The 13,051-nt window shown below is 44.2% G+C and overlaps 1 protein-coding gene across 1 annotated transcript; it reads right to left on the bottom strand.

Moving 5' to 3' along the window:
* Positions 1 to 1,564: 1,564 nt before the first annotated feature.
* On the bottom strand, positions 1,565 to 5,926 carry LOC118216599 (protein Tob1-like). The gene is made up of 2 exons (XM_035397925.1): positions 5,663 to 5,926; positions 1,565 to 3,623 (listed from the first exon to the last, which is right to left on the bottom strand). The coding sequence occupies exon 2, from the start codon at positions 3,434 to 3,436 to the stop codon at positions 2,516 to 2,518; it is 921 nt and encodes a 306-aa protein (XP_035253816.1). The 5' UTR covers positions 3,437 to 3,623; positions 5,663 to 5,926; the 3' UTR covers positions 1,565 to 2,515.
* Positions 5,927 to 13,051: the final 7,125 nt, after the last annotated feature.

Genomic DNA, 13,051 nt, shown 5'->3' with positions numbered 1-13,051 from the left:
AATTCAAGTCTTAGCGATGGACACAAGGATAGCAACGAAGACAAATAGTCCGTCGCTTTACATAAACTGAAAACTAAAGTAGTTGCGACCGACGATCAAATGTAATCCCGGTGGCAAAGACATCGCCTAACTGTAAACTGCCCTCAAGAAGACGCTTAACTAGTTACACCGCTTACATCAACACCTAAGAAAAAACGGATCGAAGTGTGTTCGCCAATACGCACATTTGTATGACTCTTCGCGTCTGGACAGACAAACGAAAAACAGAAGTCGTTGAATTATTGGATAAAATTCCACCCTCGACGGAGCTTTTCGCCCCACATCCGAGTATAACTACGGTGGGAAAGGTATGAACAACAACACTGTCCGACATAGTCGAACAACGCGTTGTATGAGCCAGTTTGAATGAAGCATCAGTCGTCGGAAAACTCAAGATGGCGAGATGGCCTGTTACTTGTTGCAACCAAAGACTGTAAAGGTTGCAACTGATACTTGCCACAAGTCTAAATTTGCGCAACAAATGTAGCGTTCAGCTGTGGATACACATAGTTGGAAAAATTGCTTGCATGGTCAAAACAGCATTAAATTAAAATAGTTTTTTTTACCTTGAACGGTGGGATTTGGTTAGGTTCAGGCATCCATGTTTGTATGCTCGTCACTTCCAATTTTTTTGCCGCGGACTAGTAGCAGTACCGGATGGCCTATAATGGAGCTTTCAGAAAAATATCCAATTCCTAGTCATAATTTCAAATTGGATGTTGACGTGGACGTATTTATTAGTCGGAAGATACAGTAAATACAGTGTACAGTATTCACAAAGATTTCCCCTTACTAGCCTTGGTACTTAGTATTGGAAAAGAAAATTAGTTGCACTGCCCAAAAACCTGCACCCACCATCAACCCAAGATTGGACACCCTTGCTCGAAAGATGCCTTTCAAACAGCAGCATATTGGTTCTCAGTGCAACAGGTGCTATACGTACTTGTCCAATCAGTGAATTTAAGAAACTAGAGAGAAGTAACAATTAGCATGAAAAACCTGTGCATCCCAAGTGGCCTGCAGAGCCACAACAATCATATCCATTTTTGAATTAGGAATGAAAAGTGCTTTGTAATAGCCCAAGGAAGTAGGATATAAATAGTTGTTATTGTTATACTGTCAGATTGGGTGCTTTAAATAGTGCCACCCCCACCCCGCGGTCACGTTACAGCAATGATGCAGAACTGTGATATTCTAGCAGACGACCTCATGCTGGCTGCTTGCCATAGCCTTTACGTTATCCGTTTATATGGTTGGAGATTTAAAGGCAATTCTGCTTCAGACCTGCACTGTACCAGCCAGCACATTCCGCGGTGACTAATGTGGAGATGAGACCGTGCGCACACCCAGTTTTCACCAGGCACATTTACCATCCCCCCTCACACCCCAAAATATCTCAAGGTCACAAATAAAAACTACCAATGTGTGCAATATGCGCTTAAATAATGTAATACAAAAACATGCATTTGCACTCAAGACACACACACACACACACACAAAGGAAACAAAACACTTTGAAAACTACTTTCACTAGAGTTCATTTTATTAAAAAGACCAGGATGCCAATATGAAATTTAAAAAAAATAAAGACAAGCATATTTTAAGCATTTTAATACAAACTTAATATAAACTATCAGTCCCTCTTAACATGTAAGACACTGACTCAAAATACTTTGTTATACCGTTGTCTTTATCAAGTATTGCACAATGTTGGTACAAAAATTAATATATACGATTACATTTTGTCCATAATATAGCAAAAATCTTTACTCTTAACAGAAAATACAATTCTTATCTTTTCAAAAAAAGCAAATATTCTTAAATTCCACCACTAAGGAATATTCTGTACACAATCTTTAGAATAGTAGATGTTTTCAAAGATGGATGTATTTTACAATTCTCGTAAAAAAAGAAAATATAACATAAAGCTGCTGCAGCCATCACAGATCACTGGAGTAGTAAAAAGATATAAATGCAATACCATGTCGTAGAAACAATATATTCTCTGATATTTTACAAACTCTGTACTAAATTAAATTACACAATTAGAAAAAAAAAGACAATGAAACCCACATATTAATGCCAGTTCCTTTGAAAATTGGCCGTGTCCTGCTTTATCTTAAATACTGTAAGTGGCCACATCTTGAAGGTTTGTCTGTTTTTTCTTCGTTTTTTCATTTTTAAAGTCAGTTTAAAAAACAAAAAGGAAATTTTGTGCTTGGTTGGCAAACAAATTAAAACAATGATGCATGTTAAGTTTAAGTAACCAAGTACTGTAAAAGCTTGGACCTTTTGTATGATAAGCTTAGAGTGTTACAAAAAGAAAGAAAAAGAAAAAAAAACAAAAAAAAAACTCAAGGGGGCACAAAACCAAACACCCTTGGGCTCACACATTGACTCGTACCACAGGGATTAATGTTTCTTCTGTATTTTTTTTTTAGTTTTTCCATAAATGTGCGTTCCCCCTCTCCCCTGGTTAGTTGGCCATGACTGGCTGGAACTGCTGGTTGGAATACTGCATGTTGTTGAGGCTTAAGTTCAGGCTGTCCATGAGGGACTTGTCGTTCAGGCCACCGTAGGCTGCGAACACGTCAAAGGTGTTGCTGTATGGCAGGGGCCCATCGCTGCCCTGGCCCCGCCCCGGCATGCTGGGAAACACAAACTCCTTGGCATTGGGGGACAGGGCGGAGCCCTGGGGCGGCGGCGGCCCGTACAGTGGGGGCAGGGATGTGGGCGGGGCTTTCAGGCCGGTGGGGGAGGAGCGAGATCCCTTGGCGCCGCCGCGCCCGCTGCTCTTCATCTTGGTGGAGCCGAACTTGGTGGCGGCGAAGGAGGCAGTGGTGAAGGTGAGGGGCGGGGCCGGGCGCGGCGGGAAGCTGGGGCTGACGGCGGCCGAGCGCCCGAAAGGCGGGGAGGGGGAGCTGGACGCGGGCGAGGTGCCGGCAGGATCCCCGATGGGCAGGAACACCTGCGCCTCCGGGTTGAAGCTGCTCTTGATCTCCTTGTCCAGCTCCGAGCTGGCCTCCCCGCTGTCGTCCACGTACAGCACCTTGACGGGCCCCTTGTCCCCGATCTGATAGGACACCTCGAACGGGTCGATCCACACGCTCAGGTCCTGAGGCAGGTTGTTGCGCACGTCCTGGATCTCCAGTCCGCTCTCTCGGGCCGCCTGCTCCACCACCGGGTCCACCTTCTCTCCCACATGGATGCAGCGGAACCCGGAGCCTTTGTAGGGCTTCTCGGGGTACCAGTGCCCCTCATACTTCTGCCGGAGCTGCCGCTCCAGCTCTTCGCCAAAGATGTTGACGCGGCGGCGCGGGAGCTTGTTGTATAAATAGGAGATGATGAAATTCAGCGCTACCTGGATCTCCAGCTGCATAGCTGCCCCACTTCCCATGCAAAAAGATTTTCCCTCAGTTTGGATTTCTTCTACCCCAACTCCCAAGTGCTGTGAAAGGCTTGAGTAGGCGGCGCCTCACAAAATGACTACTTCGTTAAAAAAAAAAAAAAATTGGTTTAAAAAAAATGGGAAAGTGCTGGTTGCAGAGAAATGCCCTTCTTTCTGCAGGTGAATGCTTCTGCTCCTTGAAAAGAAAAATGAGAAAGCATTAGGACCTGGCAGAACACACGCCCACACCCTCACATTAAGCATTCATGTGCTTTTTCTTCCCTTAACAAATAACCTTTGATTTTAAACGTGGCTGAACAACAATCTACAACGCAAGCGTTCAACTTCGGGTTCACTTCCAGCAATTATTCTTCACTACAATCAATAAAATGGAAAGGAAATTCTGCTTTACGTTAACTAATAGGGGCGTGGACTTTGAATATTCTCGATTCCCAATGAAAGAGGGCACAGCTTAGCTAGCTACAAATCATTTGCCAAAGCACTCCTCGTTCCAGGACCATTGCAGATTTAGACGGTTTTCTGGGCACATTGGTATTCTTGCACCTCCGGTAACTTTACCTAATAAGTGTTAAATCTCTATTTAAAGAGTGACTAATGTTAGACTTTACCAAACGGGCTAGACCCACTAGCTAGCTAGCAAAAGCAAAACCAAAGGTGCAACGAAGACATTTCTACGCCACAATGTCAAAAAAAAGCAAATGATTCGATGTGTTGATACTGCCCTATCATCAGTATAGTCATTCAATCGCGATAAAATGATAATGTTATGACGAACACTCCCAAGCACAGTGATTGTGAAATGGCATTAACTAACGTTAGCTAGGTAAATTTTCTCTGCGCGACTAAGCTAACATGAGCTAACGACAGCTAGCATTTATGCGAATCTCGCTTTTTAACAGTTCGTCTTGGGAGAAAACAGTTCGGATATATTCCAGATAAACAGGCAACATTTGATCTTACTGCTAAAAACGCCCAATTGAAAATAGCCTAACAGGCACCTATCAAGTACGTCGAATACAAATATCTAGCTGCTGGCCAATTTCGTCAACAGTACTGCGGTTAAATCCGTGGAGCACAGAAGCTGATCCTGTTACATAATACAAGCAATGGGCAGCTAGCCCTCATTTAGATGTAGATTTCATTCGACCCATAACATATTAACCATTGAATAAGGGCCATTTTCCCTTCCGCATTACAGAGGCTAGCGTTATATAGCCAGCCAGCCCCACAATCTACAGATTATGTTAGACATGTAACGTTAGCTAAATTAGCAAGCTTTAGCTAACCAGCCTTCTCCTGTCAGTTAACTAGAGACCGAATGTTTAAAAACGTAAATTTAGGCCTTAGTTAGACTAATCTTACCTTGCTTATCTATCGTTACACACCCATCAACTGCACTATCGTCCAATTTAATGCTAGCTAGGTAACTTAAGCTAGCTAAATGGTGGTATAAAAATAGGCACAGCCAACTTAACACTATAAAGTTACAAGTTAGATCCGTGTAACTTACGTTTGCTATCTAACGCAACTAAAGTTGGACTACTTTGCAAAGATGGTTGTGGCAGTTTTAACCATCAAAGCCAAGTAGTTAAACTAACCAAGTAAAAAGCTTAAAGTTCATGCAGTTAAAACGCATTTACCGGTTAGACAAGATTGCTAGTTACCCATCTTACCAGTACAGGTCGCAAGTATCAAAGGTTACAATTAGTCTCTCGAAATAAACTAAACCAGCTACACAACTGACCTTCGCTCGCTAGCTAGCAAACTGGGTAGTCTAGCCAAAATAGAAGTAAGCCTATTTCCCTGATCGACGAAAATTTGACAGATTTAGCTCATTAGCTAAACGTTTGTTAACAGCTGACAGCCCTGCATCACGGCTAGTATGCGTTTTGTTGATTTGGAAACCTATTCATTTTAACGAACATACCAAGCCACCTTGATACACTAGCCAAATAAGTTAGACTAGGTAGCTAAGTAACTTAATGGTAACTAGCTAGCTAGTTGGCAAGCAGTACGTTAACGTTACCAACACAACGCAGTTCGGGAAACATTACCAATTTGCTTGAACTGACGTAGCGAGGTACCTAGCTAGGCAACTTGGCTAGCTAGTAAAATAATACCCCAGTTATTATTGTCAGACCTAAACTAGTATGTAATTATTCAGCTGACCGAAGCAAACTGCCATTAAAAATACAAACAAAAGACAATACTCACATTAGGGCACATAAAAATATTTTCAGCCGGAGTAGCTTGCTAACGGTAGCCAAATAGTGCAAATACAAAAGTAGATAAATACTTTCTTCATAAACAATTTATTAATATATTACTTAAAAATGTATTCCGTGTGGACGTCCGTAGATGTTTCTTTTTGCTTATATTCTATTTCAGGGTATTTGGCTTTTTTTTCTTCTCTATGAAGGCTTAGTAACTTACTCCCCGCTTCTTGGGAGTTTTCACAATCTGACCAAACTGCGGCCGTCAATCCCGTTTTAAAGCATTCTTCCGCCACGGGCACTGGATAATGGGCGGTGATGCGGTTTTCAGAGGTCAAAACAATGAGAATCCCGCCCGAGCGTCTGCTATTGGTTATGTATCCCCATAACGACTCTTGAGTCTGGTTTTTATTGGTCAATGTGCTCAGTCAATCAATGGTGCAAAAAATTATTTCTTGCCGTCATAAGAACATTTGCGTCACCAACCACCTAGCTCAATTTAAAAAGTGTGATAACTGGGGCAACGAAGGGCATATAATGATAGTAAATTATATGTTACCGACTTGTACAACACCTTAAATTGTAGGCTTTTTAGGTGCAGCTGGTGGAGATATTTCAAGTATATTCTCTGTCATGAAATCCCAGTGATTAGAAATAGTTCCCTCTTAACGTTAAATAACTAGCGTTAGCTATCTGATGGTAATATAGTAGATGAATGAAACGGCACTTCAGAAAAGCACAGCACTCATCAGTACATGCAGTCTATTACCAAGCGAATGCACAGTGTAGTGTACATGTTTTTCTTTATAGTATAACGTTATTGGTATTTGGGCGTATGTTTTCCAAATGTTAAGACATAATTTGCATTATTTCATGAACTAGCACGAACAAGCAATGCCACTTCTGTTTAATTCAGGAAACAATTTTCCTCAGTATTTCTGAATCTCAATACAAATCATCCCAGTAATATCGAAGATATGATATTTGTATGAATTCCGTTCTGCGGAGTGATATTTTTCTTGCGGATTATAGTGCAGTAGTGCTTTGTCACTGTGCGAGCAGGAAAAAAAATCAAAGGTAATGGTGATTGGAGGAAACGGGGCAGGAGACGCTCGTGAATGGTGATCTCGTATCTAAGGTGCTGATGCCATTTTATACGTCATACAGAGAACGAACGGGACACAGGCGAACGCCCCTCTTCAAATTTAAAGGGCCAATTTGGCATTTAGCTGTTCAGTGCAGGAAACTTGGACGGTTCCAGGGCAAACACCAGAGCGAACTCTGACATTTGCAAACCTGTGGCTGTTTAAAAGAACGCTTGTGCCCTGGCAAGTTACCGCACGTTGAAAGTCTAACCTGACAACTTCCATAATTTGTGTGTGCGCGTGGATACAATTTGCGTTTGTACTAACCTTAATTTAAAGAAATATTTAAAAGATCAGTGGAGACCTTATCAAACAAATCTTTCATAAATTAGAAAGAAGACAGCAGTCTGTGGGGTTGTGAAAGCAAAAGGGACCAAGCATTCAGTGAGAGGTGGAATCCTGGCAGACAAACAGATTGATTAAGGGGGTGGCACAATGGGGTATTAATGCACAATGGGAAATGTACAATATGGAAATGTGACTTGCCCTGGCAGAAGGCACACTGTAGTACTCTTCTAGCAAACAGCCTGTGGGAAGTCAGGCTGTATTTTGCTCTAGAAGACAGACACTACTCAATGTTGCAGTGAGTCCAACTCATCCTGCGAGAAGTAATCTGCTGCTGAAAGCAGGGAATAGGTCTCATCAGCCAGGTTGTTGCAGGTTTGAATCCTTGGTGGGTCATTGCAGTTGTACTTTAGAGTGGAGTACTTAGTCAGAATGGTAAGTATCCTACAGCATAAATTGATATTATGTGAAACCCAAGCCATGGACATATGCTAGCCCCTAAATAACATAAGGCATTAGTGCCAGACTGCTGAGAGGGTGGATTAGGGCATCGGGGATAGACAGAAGCAGGAGTATCTGATACTTAGCACTGTACCAATGGCTGTCCTGCTCAGATCACTACAAACAGTTGTGTATCAATTTAAAAAGTGATATACAATGACCACACGTTTCCTATTCTTCTTTGTATCCCACGGTTTCACAGCAGTTCAGCTGGATCACCTTTAGACATGCCCAAAGTTTTGAGCACTGCGAGCCAAACCAGCACCAAGTTTGGGCCCCAGGCCGTAGTTTAATCGTCATGTTCTAAGTGGTCAAGCACAAATTATTTTTCTCCACATTGAATCAAAAGCTACTTTTTTGTATTTTTATTTTATTCCCTCTGGAAAATGTATACTATGAAGCCCTGGGTGACAGCCTGATTGCAAACAGTGCTGTGCGAAATTAAGATTGATTTGTCAATTTCATGATTGCTCTCAAATGGAAAGAAAATAACAATGTTCCTCTCCTCCCTGTCTTAAACGGATAGCCGAATAGCAGAAAGATCAACAAGGCCTCTCCCTCCTCTCCAAACCTCCTGCCGTGTCTGTACCTTCAGCCATCCCGGAAGGCTGGCCTGCCTCCATTAGCACACACGGGCTGCTTCTCCATGCTCCGGCCCCAGCAGGAACCTAAAGGCCCTTCTATGTACTCCACCCTCAACTGTCAGTCCAAAGAATGTCAAATATTTACAAGCACTTTCTCTAGAACGAATCCAGCCTTCTTTGTCCGGGCACGCTGTCAGAGAGCCTCTCACACAGTGGGGTGAATGTTTAATCGCGCAGTTGCAATAACCCACGGATTCTTCAGTTAGTTATTTCTGCATGACGGAGGCTTCTGCTTTAATCGCACATCTCAATCGAGGTGTGAAACGCCACAATCAGAAATCTTGTTCCTTTTCTATCTGTTCAACACCTCTGATGTGTTGCAATTCAAAAACAATGGTAATAGTTTTCATAAATACATACATATATACACACATTCAGGTGACGTGGTGTAAGATGGAGGATAGTGTGGGCAGTGCTTAGAATGCTAGCATCAGTGATGCTAATCGATTCAGAACTGATATATTACCTTTAAACGTGAAGTTGTGCTTTCAGTTCCAGCTGGAAGAAGAGAGGGAGAGGTGAAGCATTCTCCATCCTTAGTTTCCCTTACACCCAAGTGGGATTCGGTTTTTTCTGTCAGAGGGACAAACAACATCAGGTTGTAAGCACCCAGGAGGACATGGCCTTCCTTTCTGCATGTCTTACAGGACACTGCTGAGGGCCCTAACTAACCCCCCCCCTCCCCGACATACCCCCATTTTATTACCAAATTTTTCTGCAGAGCAGTAGCTGGTTGCAGCCTTGCAGCGGAATATGGCAGTATGGCGGTGGAATAGCTTATGATTAAAAAAGATCATTATGTCACAACCCCCTCAGGAGCTTTGCAAACAATTGTTTAATGTACCATTTTTAAGTAGATGTGTACTAGAGGGTGTTGTTACAGAGTGTTGGAGTGGTTTTACATGGTGTTAGAGTATTATAGGCTGTTAGAGTGTTAGAGGGTAACAGGATTTGTCATGGGGTGCTGTTGTTACAAGCTCTGATACAGGGTGCTAGAGTGTTACAGGGTGCGTGTGAACTCTGAGGGGAGGGGATTCTGAACAGTTAATATTATTGCTGCTGAAACAAAGCTGCTCAGTTCTAATATTACTGCTGACTGTTTTACATAAGCATCTCCCCCTCTCTCTCTCTCTCTCTCTCTCTCTCTCTCTCTCTCATACACACACACCTTCCCCCTTCCCTCTCCCCTATACAGGCAAAAACACCGCAGAGGCTTTTGACGTCACTGGTTGTTATTACTTAACATGGACCTCAGAGACTGGTGTGTTTGCAAAATAAATGCCTGCTCTGCTGTCCACGATGAGTGAACTATGGGAGAGGGAGGGCGAGTGAGAGAGAGAGATGGGGGATGGAGAGAGTGGGAAATAGGAGGAGAGAGAAAGAAGGAGAGGGAGAAGAAGACGGGGGGGGGGGGGGGGTGGAACGCATGAGGAATGTGTCGAGCAAGACCCAGTGTCCTCTCTCTCTCCCACATTGCTGATGTTTGGAGGCGGGAATGTTTGAGTGTCGGAGCAACCTTGCCTTGAGCATGCTCGGATTTCTCTGCTTCCATACACCATGCCCCTAGCCCCCCACCCCCCACCCATCCTCACTCTAAGGACACGCCCACACAACCTGCAGGTTGATAACAGAAGGATCATTTTGAGGTCATTTGCTTGGGAAGAATAGAGCCAGAGCTGAAAAGACAGAGGTAAGACAGAAGCAGCCCCACTGGGCTAAACTAACGCTGAACTCCCTCTGGGCACTACTTTGATCATGCAGTTTAATATTACAGTTCCTCTTGCTTACAACAAACACACACACACACACACACACACACACATACGTGTACAGACACGCCTACTCATGAATATAAGCATGCATGCACACACACACTTACTTGATGACTTGCATGCAGACTTGCAGATACACACTCACACATTTTCTCACATGCAGACACACAAACATACACAATCACCCACAAGCACTCAGAGAACCCCAGATCAGATTTATCGCTCTATTATAAATCTTTCCCATTGTGTTTTATGGTTTTTCCTCATTAAAGCATGAATACACTGGAAGTTGTACCAGCTATCTGTTTGTAAAAAAAATTTTTTTTTAACCCATAAACAGCTGAGATCAGCTGTATTTTAATGGAGTGTTTTAATGGAATGTCTGTAGCAGTCCCCCAGGATGCACTGCTGGGGTTGGGTGGCATCATCCATCCTCAGACCCAGAGTCATATTAAACACAACTCCCCCCCCCCCCCCCCCCCCCCCCCTCAAACCCAGAATCATTAAACAGAACCCCTCCCCTCAAACCCAGAGTCACATTAAACAGAACCACTCCCCTTTCAAACCCAGAATCACATTAAACAGAACCACTCCCCTTTCAAACCCAGAATCACATTAAACAGAACCACTCCTCTTCAAAAACCCAGAACCATATTAAACAGAACCCCTCCCCTCTCAAACCCAGAATCACAATAAACAGAACCCCTCCCCTCTCAAACCCAGAATCACAAGAAACAGAACCCCTCCCCTCTCAAACCCAGAATCACAATAAACAAAACCCCTCCCCTCTCAAACACAAAACAACATTAAACGGAACCCCTCCCTCTCTAATTCCCTCCACAATCCCTCCTGTGTGGCAGGGGGAATAGCACACAGCTTCACCTGGACAGAGATTACAATATAGCTACAGTACATTTTTGGACCTGTACCAAACAAAACCTTGCCGACAGGCAGATCATGTGGGATTAATCTGCTCCTACTCTACTGGGAATGCTTTCATAAATACTACTGCACTGCGTGTGTAAACGCACCATCAGTACGATCTATACTTTTATCCTCCCACCCTCTCTCTCTTGCCCCCTCTCTCTCTCACATTAGACATTGACCTTTTCTATCGCCTCAATTTTGGAGACGCCCTTGACATAAAAATGCTTCTTCCTCCTCTCAGAGAACACAAACCATGCAGATCACATGCTGCCACATTCAGGAGAAGACTATACCATTTATTTCAAGTGGATTGGCTTTACTGAGGGCTTTTTTCTAAATTGTTATTGCAGACATTTTTAGTAGAAACATGTTATTTCACCGCATGACATCACCAATGGCTGGCTGTTGCTAGCTGCTCTTCACCTTTGACCTTTTCATGTAGTCAGTGTAGATGTGATATAATGCAATATCAGGTGAGTCATGTTCAATAAGCAGAGGCTGTAACCTCATTTTTCTACGGAAGCTGTTAGAGATTTCATTACACAATAGGCTGTACAATTGGGATAAAACAGTGCTGTTGGAATTTAGATTGCACTTGCAATCCCACACGTAACATGATTAAGCTATTATTATAATAGTAATGCTATTGTAAACTTCCGAATGTAATGCAATGTCTGCAGAACAAAGCCTAAAGAACAATGGGGTTATCTTTAGAATATTACCAGCTCATCCTATATAATCCCCATGGTAAGCAGCCATATTTAATGCATGCAAAGTTTCCACATTCACACGGTTTTAGAACCGGAGGAACGAACCAGACGCATGTCTATATAAGGCAAACATATGAACCGTGGAATATAAAATCAAGCTGCATGTAGGCTTATGGGTAGCTCCCTTTCCCTTTGGGGTACAGTGGGGGGGGGGGGGGGGGGGGGGGGGGGCTGGGCCCTGCCTGCAAAAAGCAAGGTTATGCAACAGCCTCTGCTGCAGAGCAAAGTACGTTCAGGAGCTGAGCACCGAGCCCATGGCTGGAAACCTGATAAACCGCACGCTCCAGAGCCTCGCCAGACCCTCCGCCTCATCCCCCTCTGGCTGCAGGCACACTGAATATCCAAATGATATTCATACGATCGTGACACCGCGGCCATGTTTTCCATTCGCTTGTGAAGCGCCGTGTTCTGCCATGTCGGGGGCAGCCGCGTCGTATTTCTGCACTTGTGGCCAGATAAACACGGAGGAAACGCGCTCCAAACACGGCTGCTTCGTTCCGCATGCACTGCAGTGCCCGGTTACGTCCTTCGCTCCCATTGGCCGGCGCAGAGGCGGGGGCGAGCCGTGCGCAGCTTGCGTACTGATCCTCCCCCGCCGAGCGAGCCCCCCGATCCCGGTCGCCAGGGATGATGTCAGCATATCCATGGCAACCATTCTCACGGATTACCCCTGTCCTTCCTCCGCATTCAAACGGCGTTGCTTTGTCGTCACAGAAAACACTAGACCTGCAGCTGAAAATGGAGTGGGGGAAGGGGGGGGGGGTCTGCGCACTAAGGAGGAGAGGACAGGTTGAGAGGGGGGTGGGGTATGTGTATTTTTATCCTGCTGCGTCTGTGTTTTTTTGTTTTTAAGTAAAACCTACCGGAAGCTTGTCTTTTTTTTTTTTTTCTTGTTTTGTTTTTTCCCCCCCCCCAATTTTCCTTAACCAGGTGACGGACGAGGCACACAGGTGGAGAGCGGAGAGACTGAAGAGTGCTTAGACACCGCACAGCTTTGTTTGTGGGGAAAAGAATAAAAAGGCACACAAATACGATGGCAAGCTCAGCTTCAGCGCAGACGTCACAGCCTACCGCAGGGCTACAATCAGGGCTGTTTTTCACGCCACCCCCTGTAATTAAGCAGGCCCATAATTTCATGATCTGCACCTCACAGCGGCCAATTACCCACACTCCTCCGCTCCTGACACCAAGGGCAAAGGTCAGGACATGTTTCCCAGGATTCACCAGGATTAAGAAAACCTTATGTAATGGGCTTAGGCACATCACTGAGAAGTGCAACCCAGATTTGAGACCTGCTGCATGTTTCGCTGCGCCTTCAGTTTTAGGATGCAGGGGAAGGAGAGCAT

Source organism: Anguilla anguilla, chromosome 17, assembly GCF_013347855.1.
Source record: "Anguilla anguilla isolate fAngAng1 chromosome 17, fAngAng1.pri, whole genome shotgun sequence".
Lineage (NCBI taxonomy): Eukaryota > Metazoa > Chordata > Actinopteri > Anguilliformes > Anguillidae > Anguilla > Anguilla anguilla.
This window is presented reverse-complemented; position numbering and strand designations above follow the sequence as displayed.

Bases quoted from the DNA above. Each gene is read 5' to 3' on its own strand.
- LOC118216599 (XM_035397925.1), bottom strand. From the start codon at position 3,436: ATGGGAAGTGGGGCAGCTATGCAGCTGGAGATCCAGGTAGCGCTGAAT.